Here is a 27568-nt window from a genome sequence, read left to right as displayed (position 1 = left end):
GCTGACTAACACCCAAGTACCTATTTTACAGCTAGGTAACAGGGGCATAGGGTGAAAGAAACTCTGCCCATTATTTCTCGCCGGCGCCTGGGATCGAACTCAGGACCACAGGATCACAAGTCCAGCGTGCTGTCCGCTCGGCCGACCGACTCCCTGGAAGGCGATGGGAAGGTACACAACTAATAGGATCATTGCGGGATTGAACGCCGACTTGTAAGAACGCAAAACTCTCCGCTGTACCGACCAGACCAAAAGGTTGGGTAAGAGTTTGTGTGGGTTGACCCATTATTATTCTAAAAGATTGATGATCAAATTCATCCATTTTAAACCATTTATAATATACACTTAATTTCGTGAGGTTCAGAACTGTAGAAGTTGGTCAAGTAAATATTATTTTATTTTTCATAATCAAGTAATACGACCTAACTTAACCTAGAACCTAACTTAACCTTAATCAAACCTAGCATAACTTAACCTAACCTAACCTAGATTAACTTAACCTAACCTAACCTAACCTAACCTAGATTAACTTAACCTAACCTAACCTAGATTAACTTAACTTAACTTAACCTAACCTAACCTAGATTAACTTAACCTAACCTAACCTAACCTAACCTAACCTAGATTAACTTAACCTAACCTAACCTAACCTAACCTAGATTAACCTAACCTAACTTACCCTTAATCAAACCTAGCATAACTTAACCTAACCTAGATTAACTTAACCTAACCTAACCTAACTTAACCTAACCTTAACCTAACCTAACCTAACCTTTACCTAACCTAACCTTAACCTAACCTAACCTAACCTAACCTAGAATAACGTAACGTAACCTAACCTAACCTAACCTAACCTAACCTAGAATAACGTAACCTAACCTAACCTAACCTAACCTAGAATAACGTAACCTAACCTAACCTAACCTAACCTAGAATAACGTAACCTAACCTAACCTAACCAAACTTCGACATCAAGTACAAAGTTATTGGTCTGTCCCAACGGATAATACTCTATGAAAATTTTAAGAAAAAAGGATGTGAGCACGAAGAAAAGGAATTGTGCCCAACCGCTTTGACCGTCGTGGACGAAACACCGACCCAGGAAGAAGAGATAACGTCCCTCTACAGACCAGTCCAAATAGATAGGTACAACAGAAACATGGCCCCGCACCACGCCAGCGATTTGGTTTAGGTTCGAGTCCTGGCTAGGGAGAGATTAATTAGGCACCAATCATTAACTATTCACCTATCTTCATCCAGCAGTAATTGGGCACTTGGTTGTAAACCTATTGGCGGATTGTGTTCCAGGGTAAAGCTAGTAGGCTTACCATGAGCTATGGGAAGGGAAAGTTCTCAGCCTGCTAACAGGAGTCAGCAGTCGTCTGCTCCTGTACCCTCCTGTGTGTAAAACTAGTAGGGTAAGGCTTACCATGAGCTATGGGAAGGGAAAGCTCTCAGCCAGCTAACAGGAGTCAGCAGTCGTCTGCTCCTGTACCCACCTGTGTGTAAAACTAGTAGGGTAAGGCTTACCATGAGCTATGGGAAGGGAAAGCTCTCAGCCAGCTAACAGGAGTCAGCAGTCGTCTGCTCCTGTACCCACCTGTGTGTAAAACTAGTAGGGTAAGGCTTACCATGAGCTATGGGAAGGGAAAGCTCTCAGCCAGCTAACAGGAGTCAGCAGTCGTCTGCTCCTGTACCCACCTGTGTGTAAAACTAGTAGGGTAAGGCTTACCATGAGCTATGGGAAGGGAAAGCTCTCAGCCAGCTAACAGAAGTCAGCAGTCGTCTGCTCCTGTACCCACCTGTGTGTAAAACTAGTAGGGTAAGGCTTACCATGAGCTATGGGAAGGGAAAGCTCTCAGCCAGCTAACAGGAGTCAGCAGTCGTCTGCTCCTGTACCCTCCTGTGTGTAAAACTAGTAGGGTAAGGCTTACCATGAGTTATGGGAAGGGAAAGCTCTCAGCCAGCTAACAGGAGTCAGCAGTCGTCTGCTCCTGTATCCACCTGTGTGTAAAACTAGTAGGGTAAGGCTTACCATGAGCTATGGGAAGGGAAAGCTCTCAGCCAGCTAACAGGAGTCAGCAGTCGTCTGCTCCTGTACCCTCCTGTGTGTAAAACTAGTAGGGTAAGGCTTACCATGAGCTATGGGAAGGGAAAGCTCTCAGCCAGCTAACAGAAGTCAGCAGTCGTCTGCTCCTGTACCCACCTGTGTGTAAAACTAGTAGGGTAAGGCTTACCATGAGCTATGGGAAGGGAAAGCTCTCAGCCAGCTAACAGGAGTCAGCAGTCGTCTGCTCCTGTACCCTCCTGTGTGTAAAACTAGTAGGGTAAGGCTTACCATGAGCTATGGGAAGGGAAAGCTCTCAGCCAGCTAACAGGAGTCAGCAGTCGTCTGCTCCTGTACCCTCCTGTGTGTAAAACTAGTAGGGTAAGGCTTACCATGAGCTATGGGAAGGGAAAGCTCTCAGCCAGCTAACAGGAGTCAGCAGTCGTCTGCTCCTGTACCCTCCTGTGTAAAAAAAAAAATAGTTGTAAATTTCTTTTAGGAAGGCATGCGAGAAAATGTAAATTTTTGAAATCTCTGAAGTGTACATAAAATTCACGTGATCCCAAACAGATAGCGTGTGAAGTGCAGATATAAACATTAGCAAACACAGGCAAAGTATTGTCTTCAACACTTAAGTCAAATCTTAATTTTCAAGTGCGTAGGGAGGATATGAAGAGTGCTACGACACAGTGTTCATCACTACATGACACTGGATGAATAACTCATGGTGTTAACAATTATGTTATTATCATTAACAAGCTTAGGTATACACACCAAAGTGCTGTTACGCTATTCTATATGAAAGATAACAAAGTGTAGATAAAAACCTATAGCTATACTATTCCCGGGCGGAAACACCTTTTTTCATACGTCAGGCTGCGAGCAGCCGCGTCCAACAGCCTGGTTGATCAGTCCGGCAACCAGGAGGCCTGGTCGACGACCGGGCCGCGGGGACGCTAAGCCCCGGAAGCACCTCAAGGTAACCTCAAGGTAAGGTATACATCCATCTAATATTCCTATCTCACAGGCTGGTTAGTCATACATGGAATCAAGAGATAACATGAAATGCAAGGCTAATCTACTAGCCTGCAATTGCACAATCTGGGTATAGCACAAAAATCCATATTCCTAAGTGTATGTAGTAATTACAGAGCTCAAAGTACCTTATACCATCTGGTCTGAAACCACTGATAACAGAGCAATCATAGATAGTGTTGGAGAGTATGTCCCAGCTGTTATCTACATAGTTTACAATTGGAATGTTCACCATTGGGTGGATTCATTACCTGCAGCCACCTGCCATAGAGGTTATCTTGAGATGATTTCGGGGCTTTAGTGTCCCCGCGGCCCGGTCCTCGACCAGGCCTCCAAGATATCGAAATCCCAGCCTAATTCAGGCAATTACAATGTCACACTGTCTAGTGGATGTTTTATGCTGCCCCGTACATATAATTCTCAGTTCTAAACATGTCATAGCTTTATATACATGTGCTTTCTGGCCTTTGTGTGTCAGTAACTGCTCTTCTGTCTTCCCTAATTTCCTGAACAACTGCGGCCTTTACTAAAGAGATTGAGAGTAAAGGAATGACTTCAAAAGTAAAAAAATATCAATACAGTAATGATAATCTCCCTTAACACACCAACCACTTGGGCTGGACGGTAGAGATGACGGCCTCGTTACATGCAGGTCGGCGTTCAATCCCCGACCGTCCACAAGTGGTTGGGGCACCATTCCTTTCCCCCCGTCCCATCCCAAATCCTTATCCTGACCCCTTTCCAGTGCTATATAGTCGTAATGGCTTGGCGCTTTCTCCTGATAGGAGAAAGGAGAGTTCTCCCCCCCCCCTTAACAAATAGCAGCACAGTTTTGGTTCCCGTGTTTGAAAGATCTCTCTCTCTCCCCTTATCAACATTCCCGCCCATCACTGGCTCTTCCCCTTCAACAACAAGCCTTTACTGTACCGTTACTCTCACTTCGACAAGCACACGAACCATTACGGAATAACGAAGCCTATGGAACACATCTCTGGCCGGCATACTAACACCTTCAGGGACCACGTGGGGCCCCCAGAGACCATTGGGGGGACCCTAGGGATAACTAGGGGCCCCCAGGGACCACTGGGAGTGTCATCGAAGACGAGTCCCGCAGAAAGAGTTTAAGTATTTAACATTATTTATTTTCAAAACAGTTCCATTATTTTATGTTAATGCGCAGTTTAAGTTTACATACTGATTATATTCTACAAGAATAAAATCAACTAATTTTTTTTATGATTTTCGACTTGAGTTTGTAATTAATGATAGCTGCGGGAAGGTTTCTCATTGGAGGAGACGGCTTAACTAGCCAGTAACGTCACCAGGTTGTGGGCGGAGCCTCTAACCACAAACTGACTTTCAATTGGCTGACAGACTTTGATATTTAAGAAGCAGAGGCGCGATTCGGTGCAAGTGAATCATGGAATTAATTTTTGTTGCTCTTAGACATCCTTTCATCAGCTTAATGCTTAGCCCGAAGCTTAGCGGACTGTTATAAGTCTCTCTTCCATAGAGAGGACACATCTTAGCAACTCTACTCCGAAGAAAATGAAAATCGACGTACGAAGTCGTTATAGAAAACGGAGTTCGACAGGTTTAACAGGACCTCAGAGGTGCATGAAGAGTGGTGATGATAGTGTGTGTGGTGAATGTGTAGGATGATGAGGAGGAGAAGGAGGTGGGTACTACACACAGGGAGAAGGAGAAGGCCTCGACGGTACATTATTCTTCAGTTTGCGTTTGATACGATTGGTGAGTGTGTCGGCTTGCGGTTAGGTCCAGCTGGGATAGATTTGTTGCTGGATATACAGGTGAGTATGTGGGGTGTTCTGTTGTGTATGTTGGGGTCTCCCACTGTGTATGTTGTGGGTCTCCCATTGTGTATGTTGGGGTCTCCCATTGTGTATGTTGGGGTCTCCCATTGTGTATGTTGGGGGTCTCCCACTGTGTATGTTGGGGTCTCCCATTGTGTATGTTGTGGGTCTCCCATTGTGTATGTTGGGGTCTCCCACTGTGTATGTTGTGGGTCTCCCACTGTGTATGTTGGGGTCTCTCATTGTGTATGTTGTGGGTCTCCCATTGTGTATGTTGGGGTCTCCCACTGTGTATGTTGTGGGTCTCCCACTGTGTATGTTGGGGGTCTCCCATTGTGTATGTTGGGGTCTCCCACTGTGTATGTTGGGGGTCTCCCATTGTGTATGTTGGGGTCTCCCACTGTGTATGTTGTGGGTCCTCCCATTGTGTATGTTGTGGGTCCTCCCATTGTGTATGTTGGGGGTCTCCCACTGTGTATGTTGGGGGTCTCCCACTGTGTATGTTGGGGTCTCCCACTGTGTATGTTGGGGGTCTCCCACTGTGTATGTTGGGGTCTCCCACTGTGTATGTTGGGGGTCTCCCACTGTGTATGTTGGGGGTCTCCCACTGTGTATGTTGGGGGTCTCCCACTGTGTATGTTGGGGTCTCCCACTGTGTATGTTGGGGGTCTCCCACTGTGTATGTTGGGGGTCTCCCACTGTGTATGTTGGGGGTCTCCCACTGTGTATGTTGGGGGTCTCCCACTGTGTATGTTGGGGTCTCCCACTGTGTATGTTGGGGGTCTCCCACTGTGTATGTTGGGGTCTCCCACTGTGTATGTTGGGGGTCTCCCACTGTGTATGTTGGGGTCTCCCACTGTGTATGTTGGGGGTCTCCCACTGTGTATGTTGGGGGTCTCCCACTGTGTATGTTGGGGGTCTCCCACTGTGTATGTTGGGGTCTCCCACTGTGTATGTTGGGGGTCTCCCACTGTGTATGTTGGGGTCTCCCACTGTGTATGTTGGGGGTCTCCCACTGTGTATGTTGGGGTCTCCCACTGTGTATGTTGGGGGTCTCCCACTGTGTATGTTGGGGGTCTCCCACTGTGTATGTTGGGGTCTCCCACTGTGTATGTTGGGGGTCTCCCACTGTGTATGTTGGGGTCTCCCACTGTGTATGTTGGGGGTCTCCCACTGTGTATGTTGGGGTCTCCCACTGTGTATGTTGGGGGTCTCCCACTGTGTATGTTGGGGGTCTCCCACTGTGTTTGTTGGGGGTCTCCCACTGTGTATGTTGGGGGTCTCCCATTGTGTATGTTGGGGTCTCCCATTGTGTATGTTGGGGTCTCCCACTGTGTATGTTGGGGTCTCCCACTGTGTATGTTGGGGTCCTCCCACTGTGTATGTTGTGGGTCTCCCATTGTGTATGTTGGGGTCTCCCATTGTGTATGTTGGGGGTCTCCCACTGTGTATGTTGGGGGTCTCCCACTGTGTATGTTGGGGTCTCCCACTGTGTATGTTGGGGTCTCCCACTGTGTATGTTGTGGGTCTCCCATTGTGTATGTTGGGGTCTCCCACTGTGTATGTTGGGGTATCCCACTGTGTATGTTGTGGGTCTCCCATTGTGTATGTTGTGGGTCTCCCATTGTGTATGTTGTGGGTCTCCCATTGTGTATGTTGGGGTCTCCCATTGTGTATGTTGGGGTCTCCCACTGTGTATGTTGGGGGTCTCCCACTGTGTATGTTGGGGTCTCCCATTGTGTATGTTGGGGTCTCCCATTGTGTATCTTGGAGGTCTCCTACTGTGTATGTTGGTTCAGCTTTGAGCAGAACAGAAATGTCCAATTATCAGTTTCACATCCACCACACCACTCCAGCTGTCAGACGACCCGTAGATGCCGTGCTGGCTGGATAAGGAGATCAATCTATAGATATGAAAGCCACGATCATTACACAACACGTGGAAGCAATGATCTAATCATCTTAGTGATTGTTATAGCTGCCTAGTATAGGAAACTTCTTACATACTAATGGATAGATTGGGTTAGGTTAGGCTTCATTAGGATAGGCTAGGTATTCTTAGGTTTAAATATTAACCAGAAGATAGAAAAAAAGATAGAAAGTAGGTTTTCTTTCAAAGAAAGGAGTAAATAGGTACCTGGGAGTTAGTCAGCTGTCACGGGCTGCTTCCTGTGTGTGTGTGTGTGTGTGTGTGTGCGTGTGTTTAACTCCCAGGTACCTATTTACTGCTAGGTGAACAGGGAAAGAACCTCTGCCCATATGTTTTCGTCTCGACCGGGAATCGAACCTGTGCGCTTAGGACCACAACCACAGAGCGCTGTCCACTCAGCTGTGTGTGTGTATGTATGTAGTCCACCCCCCCCCCTCCCCCGCCCCCCCAACCATTCCAACCTACCTCACCAACCACATAATTACACTAAACAAGTGGACCATTATTTCAGCCACTCTGACAGCTGCTGGAGCGCCTCTTCCCTCGCTCGTTGTTGTTGTTAAAGATTAGCTACCTAGATCAAAGTTCCAAGTAGCACGGGCTATGGTGAGCCCGTGATATTTTTTTTCTTCCCTCGCGCGAGGAAACATCTGCGGAACAATACACAGATCAGCTGACTGTGTTTACCTGTTTGTTTGGGCGACAGGTGTGTGTGTGTGTGTGTGTGTGTGTGTGTGTGTGTGTGTGTGTGTGTGTGTGTGTGTGTGTGTGTGTGTGTGTGTGTGTGTGTGTGTGTGTGTGTGTGGTGTGTGTGTGTGTGTGTGTGTGTGTGTGGGTGTGTGTGTGTGTGTGTGTGTGGTGTGTGTGTGTGGGTGTGTGTGTGTACTCACCTATATGTACTCACCTATATGTGCTTGCCGGATCGAGCATTGACTCTTGGATCCCGCCTTTCTAGCTATCGGTTGTTTACAGCAATGACTCCTGTCCCATTTCCCTATCATACCTAGTTTTAAAAGTATGAATAGTATTTGCTTCCACAACCTGTTCCCCAAGTGCATTCCATTTTTTCTGTGTGTGTGTGTGTGTGTGTACTCACCTAGTACTCACCTAGTAAGTACTAGGTGTGTGTGTGTACTCACCTATATGTACTCACCTATATGTGCTTGCAGGATCGAGCATTGACTCTTGGATCCCGCCTTTCGAGCATCGGTTGTTTACAGCAATGACTCCTGTCCCATTTCCCTATCATACCTGGTTTTAAAATTATGAATAGTATTTGCTTCCACAACCTGTTCCTGAAGTGCATTCCATTTCCCCACTACTCTCACGCTAAAAGAAAACTTCCTTACATCTCTGTGACTCATCTGAGTTTCAAGCTTCCATCCATGTCCTCTCGTTCTGTTACTATTCCGTGTGAACATTTCGTCTATGTCCACTCTGTCAATTCCTGTGTGTGTGTGTGTGTGTGTGTGTGTGTGTGTGTGTGTGTGTGTGTGTGTGTGTACTCACCTAGTTGTGCTTGCGAAGGTTGAGCTCTGGCTCTTTGGTCCCGTCTCTCAACTGTCAATCAACTGGTGTACAGGTTCCTGAGCCTATTGGGCTCTATCATATCTACACTTGAAACTGTGTATGGAGTCAGCCTCCACCACATCACTGCCTAATGCATTCCATCTGTTAACTACACTGACACTGAAAACGTTCTTTCTAACATCTCTGTGGCTCATTTGGGTACTCAGTTTCCACCTGTGTCCCCTTGTACGTGTACCACCCGTGTTAAACAGTTTAGCTTTATCTATCCTGTCAATTCCTCTGAGAATTTTGTAGGTAGTGATCATGTCTTCCATTACTCTTCTGTCTTCCAGTGTCGTAAGGTGCATTTCCCGCAGCCTTTCCTAGTAACTCATGTCTCTTAGTTCTGGGACTAGTCTAGTGGCATACCTTTGGACTTTTTCCAGCTTCGTCTTGTGCTTGACAAGGTACGGGCTCCATGCTGGGGCCGCATACTCCAGGATTGGTCTTACATATGTGGTGTACAAGATTCTGAATGATTCCTTACACAGGTTCCTGAACGCTGTTCTGATGTTAGCCAGCCTCGCATATGCCGCAGACGTTATTCTTTTTATGTGGGCTTCAGGAGACAGGTTTGGTGTGATGTCAACTCCTAGATCTTTCTCTCTGTCTGTTTCATTAAGTACTTCATCTCCTATTCTGTATCATGTGTCTGGCCTCCTGTTTCCACCGCTTAGTTTAATGGCCTTGCATTTACTCAGGTTGAACTTTAGTAGCCATTTGTTGGACCATTCACTCAGTTTTTCTTGGTCATCTTGTAACCTCTTACAATCATCCTGTGTGTGTGTGTGTGTGTGTGTGTGTGTGTGTGTGTGTGTGTGTGTGTGTGTGTGTGTGTGTGTGTGTGTGTGTGTGTGTAGTATAGTGTAGACTTAGGGACATTCTCAGACCTGTGGCGTATTCTTTTACTCTGGGGGGGGGGGGGTAGCATTGGTCGCTAGAACGACGGTCTCCTGTCTTGCCGGGTCCGCGCTCGATCCCCGATAGCCCCACTAGTTGGGCACCGTGGTTTCACCCCGTCCTCATACCCCAGCTCCTTGTCCCTCATACCCCAGCTCCTTGTCCCTCATACCCCAGCTCCTTGTCCCTCATACCCCAGCTCCTTGTCCCCTCATACCCCAGCTCCTTGTCCCTCATATCCCAGCTCCTTGTCCCTCATATCCCAGCTCCTTGTCCTCATATCCCAGCTCCTTGTCCTCATACCCCAGCTCCTTGTCCTCATACCCCAGCTCCTTGTCCTCATACCCCAGCTCCTTGTCCTCATACTCCAGCTCCTTGTCCTCATACCCCAGCTCCTTGTCCCTCATATCCCAACTCCTTGTCCCTCATACCCCAGCTCCTTGTCCCTCATATCCCAACTCCTTGTCCCTCATATCCCAGCTCCTTGTCCCTCATATCCCAGCTCCTTGTCCCTCATATCCCAGCTCCTTGTCCCTCATATCCTAGCTCCTTGTCCCTCATATCCCAGCTCCTTGTCCTCATACCCCAGCTCCTTGTCCCTCATACCCCAGCTCCTTGTCCTCATATCCCAGCTCCTTGTCCCTCATACCCCAGCTCCTTGTCCTCATACCTCATATATAATTGCTATTGAAGTCATACTGGCTTCGCGCTTTCCCCTGAGACTTGCCTTACCTTCCCGTGCGTAAATATGAGAGCTGGAGCCCCGAGTATATACGCACCTGTGCGTCAATATATATACGTTCCTGTGCGTTAGAACGCACGGTGTGCGTGTGAACGCTGCTGGCGGCGTGGAGACCTGGCTCTGTTGGGTACAATGACTCGCTCGAATCCCTGCTAAGTCATTCCCCTGCTCAACAGCTTCCTGCTGCTCTCCTCCATCCGCTCTGCTTCAACTCACCAGTAATCTATCTATATTCTATCTATATTCTATCTATATGCTATAAGATAATCTGTTTCTTTCACTGTTCGAAGTTGGAGGTCAGACGCTCACGGCTAGCCACACCAAACTTTGCAGGGTGACTGGGTTATGGTCGGGAATAGTCATTAGTGTCTTCTCTAACTCTCCTAGATCTTTCCTCTCTCCCTCTCTCCCCCTCCCTCCCATTCTCTCTCCCTCTCTCTCCCTCCCTCTCTTTCTCTCTCCCTCTCTGGGAACATATGATGTACATACCCAATAAAAACATATTTTTATGTTTTACTGCTATTTTCACGTTATAACACCCTTGCATGTGTGAAGAACAGGTGGATATCTGAAGGAAAAACCTCATTGGAATATGAAGCGACCAGTTTACTTCATAAGAGATGCTGGTTGTCGCAATAGGAATCAATCCTACTTTTAGTGGGGGCATGGGGGGGGGAGGGTCGACCCTTTCCTTATCCTTTCCGTGACACTCCCTATGTATTCACAGATACGAGGAGAGACTACGGGAATTAAACCTCACTTCGTTGGAAGACAGAAGAGTTAGGGGGGGACATGATCACCACATTCAAGATCCTCAAGGGAATCGACAGGGTAGATAAAGACAGGCTATTTAACACAAGGGTCACACGCACTAGGGGACACAGGTGGAAACCGAGTGCCCAAATGAGCCACAGAGATATTAGAAAGAACTTTTTTAGTGCCAGAGTGGTTGCATTAGGAAGTGATGTGGTGGAGGCTGACTCCATACACAGTTTCAAGTGTAGATATGATAGAGCCCAATAGGCTCAGGAACCTGTACACCAGTTGATTGACGGTTGAGAGGCGGGACCAAAGAGCCAAAGCTCAACCCCCGCAAGCACAACTAGGTGAGTACAGATCATGATGGAGAATTGCGGGAGTCTATCCGCGAGCGTCTAGCCTCTGAACGCTGACAGACAGACGTTATTTTAGTATTGACACAGATGTACTGTGATTTATTGCACATGTTCCTGTCTCATTGCACAGGTATTCTGATTATTGCATGTGCACTGTGTCTGACAGCTGGGTGGACAGCGCTTCGGATTCGTATTCCTGAGGTTCCGGGTTCGATCCCCGGTGGAGGCGGAGACAAATGGGCAAAAATGTTTCTTTCGTCCTGATGGCCCTGTTTCCCTAGCAGTAAATAGGTACCTGGGAGTTGACAGCTGCTACGGGTTACTTCCTGGGGATGTGTAACAAAAAGGAGGCCTGGTCGAGGACCAGGCCGCGGGGACGCTAAGCCCCGAAATCATCTCAAGATAACCTCAAGATAACCTCAAGTTAACCTCAAGATAACCGCAAGATAACCTCAACATATAGTACATATACTCGAATGACACATGCAGTCTGTCGTATTAAAGATACATTTTGATTATTGCAAAGATAACCTGTCTTATTGCAAAGATAACCTGTCTTATTGCAAAGATAACCTGTCTTATTGCAAAGATAACCTATCTTATTGCAAAGATAACCCGTCTTATTGCAAAGATAACCTATCTTATTGCAAAGATAACCCGTCTTATTGCAAAGATAACCTGTCTTATTGCAAAGACAACCTATCTTATTGCAAAGATATCCTATCTTATTGCAAAGATAACCTGTCTTATTGCAAAGATAACCTGTCTTATTGCAGCAAAGATAACCTGTCTTATTGCAAAGATAACCTTATTGCACTGGCATTCTGTTTATCGCACATACACTTGATCTCATTGGACATGTACGGTATTGCAAATCATGCAGGTTGTTCCATTAACAAAGGTGAACCATTAAATATCTCCCGAAGTTGGTGGTGAGCGAGACCCCGGGAGCCTGGCCAGGTCTGGCCAGGTCTAGCCAGGTCTGGGCAGGTCTGGCCAGGTCTGGGCAGGTCTGGGCAGGTCTGGCCAGGTCTGGCCAGGTCTGGCCAGGTCTGGGCAGGTCTGGGCAGGTCTGGCCAGGTCTGGGCAGGTCTGGCCAGGTCTAGCCAGGTCTGGGCAGGTCTGGCCAGGTCTGGGCAGGTCTGGGCAGGTCTGGCCAGGTCTGGGCAGGTCTGGCCAGGTCTGGGCAGGTCTGGGCAGGTCTGGCCAGGTCTGGCCAGGTCTGGGCAGGTCTGGGCAGGTCTGGCCAGGTCTGGGCAGGTCATGTTCCTCTTGCTCAATATTTGGTCAGCGCCGGCCAGACTTAAGGCTAATGACAGCTTGACCTTTCAGCATTTGACCAGGTCACAGTTCTCTCTGTCTCTATCTCTCTCTTCCCCCATAACATTCACTTTTATCTGAGTATATCTACAAGATAATCGTAAGAATTTGAAGCTTCGAAATCCATTTTTTAAGCTCGACTTCGTTCTGGGTCTCGTCAGAAAAGTATAATTTCGAGAAAATACAGACGTGAAACCTGGTAAAATGTTGTTCTAAAAGGCTCAGATTTCGCTCATTCGGAGCAAATGTTGACTAACTGGGTAATTCTGTAGTCGATATTTTGGGGATATATTTAATGTTGTTTTAAGGCACCCCTGCCCCCACACCCTGTTCCACACCCTGCCCCCACACCCTGCCCCCACACCCTGTTCCACACCCTGCCAGGGCCAGCACCCTGCCCCACACCCTGCCCCCACACCCTACCAGGGCCAGCACCCTGCCCCACACCCTGCCCCCACACCCTGCCAGGGCCAGCACCCTGCCCCACACCCTGCCAGGGCCAGCACCCTGCCCCACACCCTGCCCCCACACCCTGCCAGGGCCAGCACCCTGCCCCACACCCTGCCAGGGCCAGCACCCTGCCCCCACACCCTGCCAGGGCCAGCACCCTGCTCCCCACACCCTGCCAGGGCCAGCACCCTGCCCCACACCCTGCCAGGGCGGCGCCAGTTGCCGGGGAGGAGTGGGCGTAGCAGGGTGGTGGTGGTGCTGGCGGTGCAGAAGGAAGTCGACATTCAGTGGCGGAGGTCTCCCGCGACGGGAGCCGTTAGGTATCGCTTGTCGGCGTGCGGGTTGGCGACTGTTCACTCCGTTCTCTTTCACGTGCCACTACGTCAAAAATCCGTCCTTTGCGGCCTAACCAGTCACGTACGAATCCATGCGACCTGTCGAGTCTGGTACATAGGAAACATAGATAAATGTGAACCAAGAACTTTAATGGTTTGTGTTTGAAGTGCTCGTTACGATAACGATAACGACGTGTTAGTTGATAGATCGGGTTGACTGTTAGTGCTCAAGCGGTACCTATCCTGTGAGCCTCAAAGATCATTTGCAATCCATTCACCTGGGCTGTAGAGGGCTCGAACCATGGACCCAAAGCGTGCAAGGCCGAAGCTCCATTAAGTTTTAGCATTTGGAACATTCCTGTGTTGTTGTGTTCGACAAACCAGAGGCCAGAGTGCAACTTGTGGAGTAATGCGAGACGTCACTCTCTTGAGTGGAGTAGCGTGACCTCTCCACTCTTGATTGACAACCTGTCAAGATTAACGATGGACTACACCGTTTCCTGAAGACCTTTGACACCTGGTCGTCAACCAAACAGGTAATTCCAATGACCTTAATCATCCGCCAATTAAAGACTATACCTGATTTGTTGACCTACACTCATTAGCACTACTTCCCACGCTAACACACACAACGTTTGGAAACGTTTAGGCATTATTGCAAAACGTTGTCACAACCCCTGCTGTGTTCTGGGCCCAGTGTGGTCCTGGGTTCGATCCCAGGCGCCGGCGAGAAACAATGGGCAGAGTTTCTTTCACCCTATGCCCCTGTTACCTAGTAGTAAAATAGGTACCTGGGTGTTAGTCAGCTGTCACGGGCTGCTTCCTGGGGGTGGAGGCCTAGTCGAGGACCGGGCCGCGGGGACACTAAAGCCCCGAAATCATCTCAAGATAACCCCTACCGTTATTCTGATTTTGATGGAAATGTACCTGTCCATCAAGCTCTTCAGAAGTTGAATTACTACTGACTTGAATGAGTCACTGCCCTGGTTAGGTTAGGTTAGGTTAGGTTAGGTCACTGCCCTGGTTAGGTTAGGTTAGGTTAGGTTAGGTTAGGTCACTGCCCTGGTTAGGTTAGGTTAGGTTAGGTTAGGTCACTGCCCTGGTTAGGTTAGGTTAGGTTAGGTTAGGTTAGGTCACTGCCCTGGTTAGGTTAGGTTAGGTTAGGTTAGGTTAGGTCACTGCCCTGGTTAGGTTAGGTTAGGTTAGGTTAGGTTAGGTCACTGCCCTGGTTAGGTTAGGTTAGGTTAGGTTAGGTTAGGTCACTGCCCTGGTTAGGTTAGGTTAGGTTAGGTTAGGTTAGGTTAGGTCACTGCCCTGGTTAGGTCAGGTTAGGTCACTGCCCTGGTTAGGTTAGGTTAGGTTAGGTTAGGTTAGGTCACTGCCCTGGTTAGGTTAGGTTAGGTCACTGCCCTGGTTAGGTTAGGTTAGGTTAGGTTAGGTTAGGTCACTGCCCTGGTTAGGTTAGGTTAGGTTAGGTTAGGTTAGGTCACTGCCCTGGTTAGGTTAGGTTAGGTTAGGTTAGGTTAGGTTAGGTCACTGCCCTGGTTAGGTTAGGTTAGGTCACTGCCCTGGTTAGGTTAGGTTAGGTTAGGTTAGGTTAGGTTAGGTCACTGCCCTGGTTAGGTTAGGTTAGGTTAGGTCACTGCCCTGGTTAGGTTAGGTTAGGTTAGGTTAGGTTAGGTCACTGCCCTGGTTAGGTTAGGTTAGGTTAGGTTAGGTTAGGTCACTGCCCTGGTTAGGTTAGGTTAGGTTAGGTCACTGCCCTGGTTAGGTTAGGTTAGGTTAGGTTAGGTTAGGTTAGGTCACTGCCCTGGTTAAGCCTAAATTCTCAATCTCATTTCCTAAATGAATTCATTTATCTATCTATTTATCCATTTATCCTTTATCTATTCCTTATCTATAAGGAATGCCCGAAACGCTGCGCGTACTAGTGGCTTTACAAGACTGTAATTATCATTTTATGTATCCTCACATTCCCAATATACCTTCTTGTATATGCATAAATAAATAAATAAAATAAATAAATATATATGTTTCTTTTAATTAATTTAACTAATTTCTATTGTTAGTGGGTTAATATTCCTGTATTTCGGTGTATTGGTGATCTAAGGCTTGAGGATGCAAGCCACGACAGTTTCCTGATTTGCAGGGGGTGTCTATTTTACTGTCAGGTGAGTAGAGGCATCAGGTGAAATGTGTGTAGCGGTTTCTGTCCCGTCTCGGGGGATTAAATCAGGATTCCTCGGTTGTGAGTCAGTTACGTAGACCACTGTGCTATTAGACCGAGCGTCCATGGTCGGCCAAGCCTGTATATTTCACGTCCAAGGTGGGCCAAGCCTGTATATTTCACGTCCATGGTGGCCAAGCCTGTATATTTCACGTCCATGGTGGGCCAAGCCTGTATATTTCACGTCCATGGTGGGCCAAGCCTGTATATTTCACGTCCATGGTGGGCTAAGCCTGTATATTTCACGTCCATGGTGGGCCAAGCCTGTATATTTCACGTCCATGGTGGCCAAGCCTGTATATTTCACGTCCATGGTGGCCAAGCCTGTATATTTCACGTCCATGGTGGCCAAGCCTGTATATTTCACGTCCATGGTGGCCAAGCCTGTATATTTCACGTCCATGGTGGGCCAAGCCTGTATATTTCATGTCCATGGTGGGCCAAGCCTGTATATTTCACGTCCATGGTGGGCCAAGCCTGTATATTTCACGTCCATGGTGGCCAAGCCTGTATATTTCACGTCCATGGTGGGCCAAGCCTGTATATTTCACGTCCATGGTGGGCCAAGCCTGAATATTTCACGTCCATGGTGGGCCACGTCTGTATATTTCACGTCCAAGGTGGGCCAAGCCTGAATATTTCACGTCCATGGTGGGCCACGTCTGTATATTTCACGTCCATGGTGGGCCAAGCCTGTATATTTCACGTCCATGGTGGGCCAAGCCTGTATATTTCACGTCCATGGTGGCCCAAGCCTGTATATTTCACGTCCATCGTGGGCCAAGCCTGTATATTTCACGTCCATGGTGGGCCAAGCCTGAATATTTCACCTCCATGGTGGGCCAAGCCTGTATATTTCACGTCCATGGTGGGCCAAGCCTATATATTTCACGTCCATGGTGGGCCAAGCCTGTATATTTCACGTCCATGGTGGCCAAGCCTGTATATTTCACGTCCATGGTGGGCCAAGCCTGTATATTTCACGTCCATGGTGGGCCAAGCCTGTATATTTCACGTCCATGGTGGGCCAAGCCTGTATATTTCACGTCCATGGTGGCCAAGCCTGTATATTTCACGTCCATGGTGGGCCAAGCCTGTATATTTCACGTCCATGGTGGCCAATCCTGTATATTTCACGTCCATGGTGGCCAAGCCTGTATATTTCACGTCCATGGTGGCCAAGCCTGTATATTTCACGTCCATGGTGGGCCAAGCCTGTATATTTCACGTCCATGGTGGCCAAGCCTGTATATTTCACGTCCATGGTGGCCAAGCCTGTATATTTCACGTCCATGGTGGCCAAGCCTGTATATTTCACGTCCATGGTGGCCAAGCCTGTATATTTCACGTCCATGGTGGCCAAGCCTGTATATTTCACGTCCATGGTGGCCAAGCCTGTATATTTCACGTCCATGGTGGCCAAGCCTGTATATTTCACGTCCATGGTGGGCCAAGCCTGTATATTTCACGTCTATGGTGGCCAAGCCTGTATATTTCACGTCCATGGTGGGCCAAGCCTGTATATTTCACGTCCATGGTGGCCAAGCCTGTATATTTCACGTCCATGGTGGCCAAGTCTGTATATTTCACGTCCATGGTGGCCAAGCCTGTATATTTCACGTCCATGGTGGGCCAAGCCTGTATATTTCACGTCCATGGTGGCCAAGCCTGTATATTTCACGTCCATGGTGGGCCAAGCCTGTATATTTCACGTCCATGGTGGCCAAGCCTGTATATTTCACGTCCATGGTGGCCAAGCCTGTATATTTCACGTCCATGGTGGGCCAAGCCTGTATATTTCACGTCCATGGTGGCCAAGCCTGTATATTTCACGTCCATGGTGGCCAAGTCTGTATATTTCACGTCCATGGTGGCCAAGCCTGTATATTTCACGTCCATGGTGGGCCAAGCCTGTATATTTCACGTCCATGGTGGCCAAGCCTGTATATTTCACGTCCATGGTGGGCCAAGCCTGTATATTTCACGTCCATGGTGGCCAAGCCTGTATATTTCACGTCCATGGTGGCCAAGCCTGTATATTTCACGTCCATGGTGGGCCAAGCCTGTATATTTCACGTCCATGGTGGCCAAGCCTGTATATTTCACGTCCATGGTGGCCAAGCCTGTATATTTCACGTCCATGGTGGCCAAGTCTGTATATTTCACGTCCATGGTGGCCAAGCCTGTATATTTCACGTCCATGGTGGGCCAAGCCTGTATATTTCACGTCCATGGTGGGCCAAGCCTGTATATTTCACGTCCATGGTGGGCCAAAATTGCGTATGTTTGCGTATATAAGAGCCAAAAGAGTTTATTTTTAAAGCGAAGTTTCATTTCTGTTTGAATGTTCATCTTGTTCATCCTGACTATTGTGTCTACCTATCATCTACCTACCATTCTACCATCTACCTACTTTCTATCTACCATCTACCTTGTTCCTCCTCCTCTGTGTCTCGTAACAGTCATTAGTAAACAGTCACCTGTCTGTACACGTGTAGATGCACACCTGTTATACACCTGTAAACACACACCTGTTATGCACCTGTAGACACACACCTGCTATACACACACATGTAGACACACACCTGTCATACACACACCTGTCATACACACACCTGTAGACACATACCTGTCATACACACACCTGTCATACATACACCTGTAGACACATACCTGTCACATTACCTGGGCCCTAAGTGACAGATGTGTTCTGTCCCATTTCACCTACCATTAAAATAAGTCTTCTCCATTATCGCCCAAAGTTCTTCCCACAACCACAAGGCCTAATGCTTCCTATAGGCCTACCCGCAGGCATTCTGGGGCCAGATTCACGAAGCAGTTACACAAGCACTTACGAACCTGGGGCCAGATTCACGAAGCAGTTACACAAGCACTTACGAACCTGGGGCCAGATTCACGAAGCAGTTACGCAAGCACTTACGAACCTGGGGCCAGATTCACGAAGCAGTTACAAAAGCACTTACGAACCTGGGGCCAGATTCACGAAGCAGTTACACAAGCACTTACGAACCTGGGGCCAGATTCACGAAGCAGTTACACAAGCACTTACGAACCTGGGGCCAGATTCACGAAGCAGTTACACAAGCACTTACGAACCTGGGGCCAGATTCCCGAAGCAGTTACGCAAGCACTTACGAAATTGGGGCCAGATTCACGAAGCAGTTACGCAAGCACTAACGAACCTGTACATCTTTTCTCAATCTTTGGCGGCTTTGTTTACAATTATTAAACAGTTAATGAGCTCGGAAGCACCAGGAGGCTGTTTATAACAATAACAACAGTTGATTGGCAAGTTTTCATGCTTGTAAACTGTTTAATAAATGTAACCAAAGCCGTCAAAGATTGAGGAAAGATGTACACGTTCGTAAGTGCTTAAGTGAATAAGTGCGTAAGTTCGTAAGTGAAAAAGAGTCATAGCGGAAGCACTAGACTGCAAGCACTCTGAACACTACATATTCATGGCTATTTGGTTAAGTAGTTAGCGTCCGGGATTCGTAATCTAGGCACGGGGGGGGGGGGGGGTGTTCGGTTGCCCGCCGAACAATTGGTCTGATTTTTCTTTCGCCTGATGCACCTATTCACCTAGTAGTAAATAGGTACCCCGGGGAGTTAGGCAATTGTTGTGAGGGGTTATTTTAAGGTTATCTTGAGATGATTTCGGGGCTTAGCGTCCCCGCGGCCCGGTCCTCGACCAGGCCTCCTTATTGTTACACACCCCAGGAAGCAGCCCGTAGCAGCTGTCTAACTCCCAGGTACCTATTTACTGCTAGCTGAACAGGGGGCATCAGGGTAAAAGAAACGTTATTCATTTGTTTCCGCCTCCACCGGGGATTGAACCCGGAACCTCAGGATTACGAATCCCGAGCGCTGTCCACTCAGCCGTCAGGCCTACTACAGACTTCTTGACTCGATTCCCGCTTCGGAAAATGCAGAACCTACGACAGTTTTTTTGAGGAAAATACATTATAGTTTGATATAGTTGGAGGTGTTTGCTGCCGTGTTGTGATTACTGCAGGCGTAGGCCTACGTTTGCAGTCACGTGTGCAACAGTCACATGTGTGTAAACAAACACACACACTCAGCAATACATGTGTGTGTGTGTGTGTGTGTGTATGCACATAGAACACAAATGTACACCAGCACTCCTACTCCACACACACACACACACACACACACACACACCCACACACACACACACACACACCCACACACACCCACACCCACACACACACACACACACACACACACACACACACACACACACACACACACACTAATTTAAGCTTCTAAATTAGAAGCTGAACCGGACTTGATAATGCTCCACAACTGATCAAATCATCGTCACTTCCAATATTTTCAGACGTGGGTTAAGTGCCTTAAGTTCAACCAGGCTATTGTGACCTGCTCTCTGCACCGAAACTGAATCGATTATGGACCAACACTCCCTCAACATTTCCACTAAATTCCTGTATTTTTACATTCTAACTTTGTGATACCAACTAATTCAGAACTTCTAACTTTGTGATACCAACTAATTCAGAACTTCTAACTTTGTGATGCCAACTAATTCAGAACTTCTAACTTTGTGATACCAACTAATTCAGAACTTCTAACTTTGTGATACCAACTAATTCAGAACTTCTAACTTTGTGATACCAACTAATTCAGAACTTCTAACTTTGTGATGCCAACTAATTCAGAACTTCTAACTTTGTGATACCAACTAATTCAGAACTTCTAACTTTGTGATACCAACTAATTCAGAACTTCTAACTTTGTGATGCCAACTAATTCAGAACTTCTAACTTTGTGATACCAACTAATTCAGAACTTCTAACTTTGTGATACCAACTAATTCAGAGTTTCTAACTTTGTGATACCAACTAATTCAGAACTTCTAACTTTGTGATACCAACTAATTCAGAACTTCTAACTTTGTGATACCAACTAATTCAGAACTTCTAACTTTGTGATACCAACTAATTCAGAACTTCTAACTTTGTGATACCAACTAATTCAGAACTTCTAACTTTGTGATACCAACTAATTCAGAACTTCTAACTTTGTGATACCAACTAATTCAGAACTTCTAACTTTGTGATACCAACTAATTCAGAACTTCTAACTTTGTGATACCAAGTAATTCAGAACTTCTAACTTTGTGATACCAACTAATTCAGAACTTCTAACTTTGTGGTACCAACTAATTCAGAACTTCTAACTTTGTGATATCAACTAATTCAGAACTTCTAACTTTGTGATACCAACTAATTCAGAACTTCTAACTTTGTGATACCAACTAATTCAGAACTTCTAACTTTGTGATACCAAGTAATTCAGAACTTCTAACTTTGTGATACCAACTAATTCAGAACTTCTAACTTTGTGATGCCAACTAATTCAGAACTTCTAACTTTGTGATACCAACTAATTCAGAACTTCTAACTTTGTGATATCAACTAATTCAGAACTTCTAACTTTGTGATACCAACTAATTCAGAACTTCTAACTTTGTGATACCAACTAATTCAGAACTTCTAACTTTGTGATACCAACTAATTCAGAGTTTCTAACTTTGTGATACCAACTAATTCAGAGTTTCTAACTTTGTGATATCAACTAATTCAGAGTTTCTAACTTTGTGATACCAACTAATTCAGAACTTCTAACTTTTTGATACCTAGTAATTCAGAACTTCTAACTTTGTGATATCAACTAATTCAGAGTTTCTAACTTTGTGATACCAACTAATTCAGAACTTCTAACTTTTTGATACCAACTAATTCAGAGTTTCTAACTTTGTGATACCAACTAATTCAGAGTTTCTAACTTTGTGATACCAACTAATTCAGAGTTTCTAACTTTGTGATATCAACTAATTCAGAGTTTCTAACTTTGTGATATCAACTAATTCAGAGTTTCTAACTTTGTGATATCAATTAATTCAGAGCTTCTAACTTTGTGATACTAATTCAGAGCTTCTAACTTTGCGATATCAACTAATTCAGAGTTTCTAACTTTGTGATACCAACTAATTCAGAGTTTTTAATTTTGTGCTACCAACTAATTCAGAGTTTCTAACTTTGTGATACCAAGTAATTTAGAATTTCTAACTTTGTGATATCAACTAATTCAGAACTTCTAACTTTGTGATATCAACTAATTCAGAGTTTCTAACTTCGTGATATCAACTAATTCAGAACTTCTAACTTTGTGATATCAACTAATTCAGAACTTCTAACTTTGTGATATCAACTAATTCAGAACTTCTTACTTTGTGATACCAACTAATTCAGAGCTTCTAACTTTGTGATACTAATTCAGAACTTCTAACTTTGTGATACCAACTAATTCAGAGTTTCTAACTTTGTGATACCAGGTAATTCAGAGCTTCTAACTTTGTGATACCAACTAATTCAGAACTTCTAACTTTGCAATATCAACTAATTCAGAGATTCTTACTTTGTGACACCAAATATTTCAAAACTTCTAACTTTGTGATACCAACTAATTCAGAACTTCTAACTTTGTGACACCAAATAATTCAGAACTTCTAACTTTGTGATACCAAATAATTCAGAACTTCTAACTTTGTGACACCAAATAATTCAGAACTTCTAACTTTGTGACACCAAATAATTTAGAACTTCTAACTTTGTGACACCAAATAATTCAGAACTTCTGTAAACAGCTACCGTTTTCTGTTGTTGTTTCTTGATCCAATGAGCAGCAGTTCGTTAATTGTTATTTCCAAATCACCGTCCAGAGACGACATTTGTTAACAAGTAAGGCAAACTGTGACATTTTGGGAGGTTCTCTTATTAGTTCATGTGTTAATGAGGGTAATGTGTTAGAGTGACTGGGAGATGAGTTGTTTGTGGAGGTGGTGTTTGTCCAGTGGCTTCCATATATGGTGGCTGGGGAGTCTTACAGGTGTGGGAGCAGCATGTGCTCAGGTGCACATGTGTGGTCGCTCAGGTGTGTACACATATGCACTCGTTCATGTACTCATACACACTCACACACACTAGAGACACTTCTCTCAAATAGAGAGAAAGATCTTGGGGTTGATATCACACCGAACCTGTCCCCAGAGGTCCACATCAAAAGGATATCATCAGCGGCATGTGCTCAGATGCACAAGTGTGGTTGTTCAGGTGTGTACACATATGCACTCGTTCATGTACTTATATACACACATTACTAGGTTGGGGCCTGATAGTTGAGTGGACAGCGCTCAGGGTTCGTAGTCCTTTGGCCCGGGGATCGATCCCCGGCGATGGTGGAAACAAATGGGTAGAGTTTCTTTTACCCTGATGCAGCTGTTCACCTAGCTGTATTTAGGCACCTGGGAGTTAGACAGCTGTTACGGGCTGCTTCCTGTGTGTGTGTGTGTGAGTGTGTGTATGTGTGTACTCACCTAGTTCTGTTTGTGGGTGTTGAGCTTTGGCTCTTTGGTCCCGCCTCTCAACCGTCAATCAACAGGTGTACAGATTCCTGAGCCTATTGGGCTCTATCATATCTACATTTGAAACTGTGTATGGAGTCAGCCTCCACCACATCACTGCCTAATGTATTCCACCTGTTAACTACTCTGACACTGAAAAACGTTGTTTCTAACGTCCCTGTGACGTTAAAAAGTGAGTGTTGCAACGAGTGTGTTGCAACGTGTGTGTTGCAACGTGAGTGTTGCAACGTGAGTGTTGCAACGTGAGTGTTGTAACGTGTGTGTTGCAACGTGAGTGTTGCAACGTGAGTGTTGCAACGTGAGTGTTGTAACGTGTGTGTTGCAACGTGAGTGTTGTAACGTGAATGTTGCAGGCGACTTGCACCGCAGAGTGTCAACTCTCCTCAACACACTCTCCAGAACGCAACAAAAGAAGTAGTTAGAGAATTAAGAACGCACAAAATACCTTCTCATAAGGGCCTCACAGCTCTGCTTCTCATTGTAATTGCTCACCTGTAACAGTGTAATTAACGACCCCCTAAGACCACCTATTACGACCTTTTTAAGGTCTTTAAAAAGACTTAAAAATTGTATTTTTTTTAGTGCTATTTAGGACGGTCAGCTATGTTGGCGTTGACAACTGAATCATATAATTGTTGTGTTATTGGGTTGGTTGGCCACCACCTCCTTGATGTGGGTGAGTGTTGGCAACATCTTGAGGTTATCTTGAGATGATTTCGGGGCTTTTTAGTGTCCCCGCGGCCCGGTCCTCGACCAGGCCTCCACCCCCAGGAAGCAGCCTGTGACAGCTGACTAACACCCAGGTACCTATTTTACTGCTAGGTAACAGGGGCATAGGGTGAAAGAAACTCTGCCCATTGTTTCTCGCCGGCGCCTGGGATCGAACCCAGGACCACAGGATCACAAGTCCAGTGTGCTGTCCGCTCGGCCGACCGGCTCCCTGACATGTAGTCAGTACTGGCAACATGTAGTCAGTGTTGGCAATATGGGATCAGAAATTCGCACGTAACTCGTTCGAATCCATAACCACAACCTCCATGTTAATTGGTCTAGTGGAATTGAGAACGTCTCTAAATATAACGCTCCAGGTGGCGTTCGATCCCGCAATATAATGGAAGGTCCTGCTGAGAGCATTATTTGGAGCAGGAGGGTTGGGTCCCAGCACCTAGTCTGTGTCTCAGGCGACCCAGAACGCTGGTCTTAGTTCGATGGGTGATTGAAGATCATTGCTAGAGGGAAGCTGAGGGCCTGCGTTGCCTTGTTATATGTGATCGGTGAGACGTTGTCTGGTCCAACAACTTTGGTTTGATCCGGTGGATTGTTAGTGGTTGCTTGATATCTGCTGTCATCTTAATATTTGTCTCTCGTGCACAAATCCACAAGGGCCGTGACGAGGATTCGAACCTGCGTCCGAGAGCATCCCAGACACTGCCTTAATCGACTGAGCTACGACATGGTCAAAAGGAGTTGAAACCGAAGTTCTACTGAACTTACTGGATCCTGCAGCCTCTCCGAGACACAAACCAGGGTTTTACACAACTCCCCCCTGCACTCTCGAGGTTTGTGCCTCGGAGACGCTGCAGGATCCAGTAAGTTCAGTAGAACTTCGGTTTCAACTCCTGTTGACCCTGTCGTAACTCAGTCGATTAAGGCAACGTCTGGGATGCTCTCGGACGCAGGTTCGAATCCTCGTCACAGCCCTTGTGGATTTGTTCATTTGATGCATCACGCAGTAATGATTTCTGTTTGTCTCTCGTCTTGGATTGTCTTCTTGTCTAACATTGGGAGCTGCTCAGACTCGGTTGTGAACACTCATGTGTGTGTGTGTGTGTGTGTGTGTGTGTGTGTGTGTGTGTGTGTGTGTGTGTGTGTGTGTGTGTGTGTGTGTGTGTGTGTGTGTGTACTCACCTAGTTGTGTCTGCAGGATCGAGCATTAACTCTTGGATCCCGCCTTTCGAGCATCGGTTGTTTACAGCAATGACTCCTGTCCCATTTCCCTATCATACCTGGTTTTAAAATTATGAATAGTATTTGCTTCCACAACCTGTTCCTGAAGTGCATTCCATTTTCCCACTACTCTCACGCTAAAAGAAAACTTCCTAACATCTCTGTGACTCATCTGAGTTTCAAGCTTCCATCCATGTCCCCTCGTTCTGTTACTATTCCGTGTGAACATTTCGTCTATGTCCACTCTGTTAATCCCTCTGAGTATCTTATACGTTCCTATCATGTCCCCACTCTCCCTTCTTCTTTCTAGTGTCGTAAGGCACAGTTCCCTCAGGCGCTCCTCATACCCCATCCCTCGTAGCTCTGGGACGAGTCTCGTTGCAATGTGTGTGTGTATATTCACTTAGTTGTGCTTGCGGGGGTTGAGCTCTGGCTCTTTCGGCCCGCCTCTTAACTGTTTTTTTGTCACACACACACACAGGAAGCAGCCCACAACAGCTGTCTAACTCCCAGGTGCCTATTTACAGCAAGGTGAACAGTGCTTAGTGTGTTCAAAATACACTAGTATTTGTAATATTATATAATATCTCCAATTTCCCCAACTTGTTGTGGTAGGATATAATGACATAGCCAGTTACAGGCGTCATCGCAATTACTGACTAATGCTGCATTATATTACAGGTACAATGGCGTGGTTGGTGGCGGCGGTGATTGTGATAACGACCACACTCTGCAGGGTGACGAAGGTTGCTGCCAACTTACCCAGCAGCTTCGAGGACCTGCATGATGCAGTACCTGAGGGCCAGGAGGGCAGATTCTTCATTAATTACGACCAGTCGACGGCCTTCAACACCTCCGTTGCTTTCACCATCCCGCTCTTCTCCTTCACACTACCCGGCGCTGGGGAGTTCACAGCCGCTGGGCTCAGCAGCCAGTCCTTCGGCGGCCTAGCCTTCATAGCTCTCTTCCTGCTGGGAGGCCTAGGAGTAGCCATCTACACCACCTCTCACGGCTCCTTTGGCAGACAGAACGACGACGCAGAGTACAATCAAGAGGCTCCTCTAACTAGACTCGTCCTACAGTCAGTCATGGGGCTCCCCAATGTGGTCGACACGAGGAGCTGTAGCAGTTTGGCCATCTGCAGCGCCTACGCTGACCGTGAGAGATACGGACTCCTAGCATGGCTCCTGAGATTCCTGGTGTCGTAAGTATAGTGTCTTGGGGGGGTCTTCCCTATCGCTCCTTTCATATCAAATGCACAACGTAATGCTTAGTACGTTATTACGTCGTTAGGACGTAAAATAGACGTTTTTAGTTACGTTGTTAGGCTGTGGACTTCTAGCTTGGCTCCTGAGATTCCTGGTGTCGTAAGTATAGTGTCTTGGGGGGTCTTTCTTATCGCACCTTTCATATCAAATGCACAACGTAATGCTTAGTACGTTATTACGTCGTTAGGGCGTAAAATAGACGTTTTAGTTACGTTGTTTGTTAGGCTGTGATTTATTTTCATGGCGGGACTTGTTGCTTGACTTGTCCCTTCCAATTGAGTGGATTGATAAGGATCAATATTTCACACAGAATAGCTCACAGAAACGGGGCTGAAACATATAACGAAACTCAAAGGTAAATGACATTACTGTTCTCATGTCGGATCGAAAAGTACGGATCGAAACGTCGTTATGAAAGTCCAAGGCAGACCGAATCGTTTTAATGAAACACCTAAACAGACCGCGAACGTTTCCTTTAAAGTCGAGAACAGACCGAAACGTGTTCTTGAAAGTCGAGAACAGGCCGAAACGTGTTCTTGAAAGTCGAGAACAGGCCGAAACGTGTTCTTGAAAGTCGAGAACAGACCGAAACGTGTTCTTGAAAGTCCAGAACAGACAGAAACGTCTTAGTTTCGTTTCATATGAGTGGGTTGGATTATTTCATTTTTTTTATAATTTCGAACCAAAATTCTAAGTAATTTACAATTCTGCACAATTATAAATTAAGCATACGGATTGTTCCTGTGAATTTCTGCAGCTTGAAAAGTTGCTGACCTGCTTGAGAAGCTGCTAATCTCTTAATGTTATTAAAAAAATATATGAAAAATTGATTTTAATTTGTTTTCAATTCCAGGAATTAAAAATTACTTATTATGCCAATTTAGGAACTTTAATACTTGTGTGTGGTAGTTCTTTGCAGTATGCGGTAATTATACATAGAGAATAATTTGTATAAATTCTGTTAGGTTTGTTGGAAGAGTTTGCTGGGAAGTAATGACTAAAAGGTACAACAAACAGCTATTTTCTCCCTATGTTTCACTAACCATACAAATCAGATCTCTATAATAATATGAAACATCTTATCAATTCCATTTTATTATTTACTATTCTCAAAACATATATTAAAATCACATGCCCTTTTGGCATGGAATTAAGATACTGCCAAGTGTGCACAATTAGGTAAGAACCATTTGGCAAGTACAACTTGGTAAACACATATAATTAAATACAGACAGGTTAGTATATTACATGAACGTGCTATGGAAGTAATAACTGTGCTGTGTTATTCATGCCAGCAGGGAGTACATTACGTGTGTGTATTGTGCTCAGGGGTACGTGTGTACACTTTATTCCTGGCTAGGTGCGTTGATTAGGTCCTGG

The 27568-nt window shown here is 46.0% G+C and overlaps 1 protein-coding gene across 1 annotated transcript in view; it reads left to right on the top strand.

The window, feature by feature from the left end:
- The first annotated feature begins 13499 nt into the window (after positions 1-13499).
- The window catches only part of LOC138358569 (uncharacterized), a 28267-nt gene continuing 14198 nt past the window's right edge, over positions 13500-27568 (top strand). Inside the window, exons 1-2 of the mRNA XM_069316632.1 lie at positions 13500-13793; positions 25602-26124. Of these exons, the coding sequence (XP_069172733.1) occupies positions 25607-26124 (518 nt within the window). The 5' untranslated portion in view covers positions 13500-13793; positions 25602-25606. The remainder of the gene's footprint in view (positions 13794-25601; positions 26125-27568) is intronic.

The sequence above is a fragment of the Procambarus clarkii genome, chromosome 84, assembly GCF_040958095.1.
Source record: "Procambarus clarkii isolate CNS0578487 chromosome 84, FALCON_Pclarkii_2.0, whole genome shotgun sequence".
Classification (NCBI taxonomy): Eukaryota; Metazoa; Arthropoda; class Malacostraca; order Decapoda; family Cambaridae; genus Procambarus; species Procambarus clarkii.
Note: the sequence above shows the minus strand (reverse complement) of the source record. Positions and strands in the feature narration are given on the sequence as shown.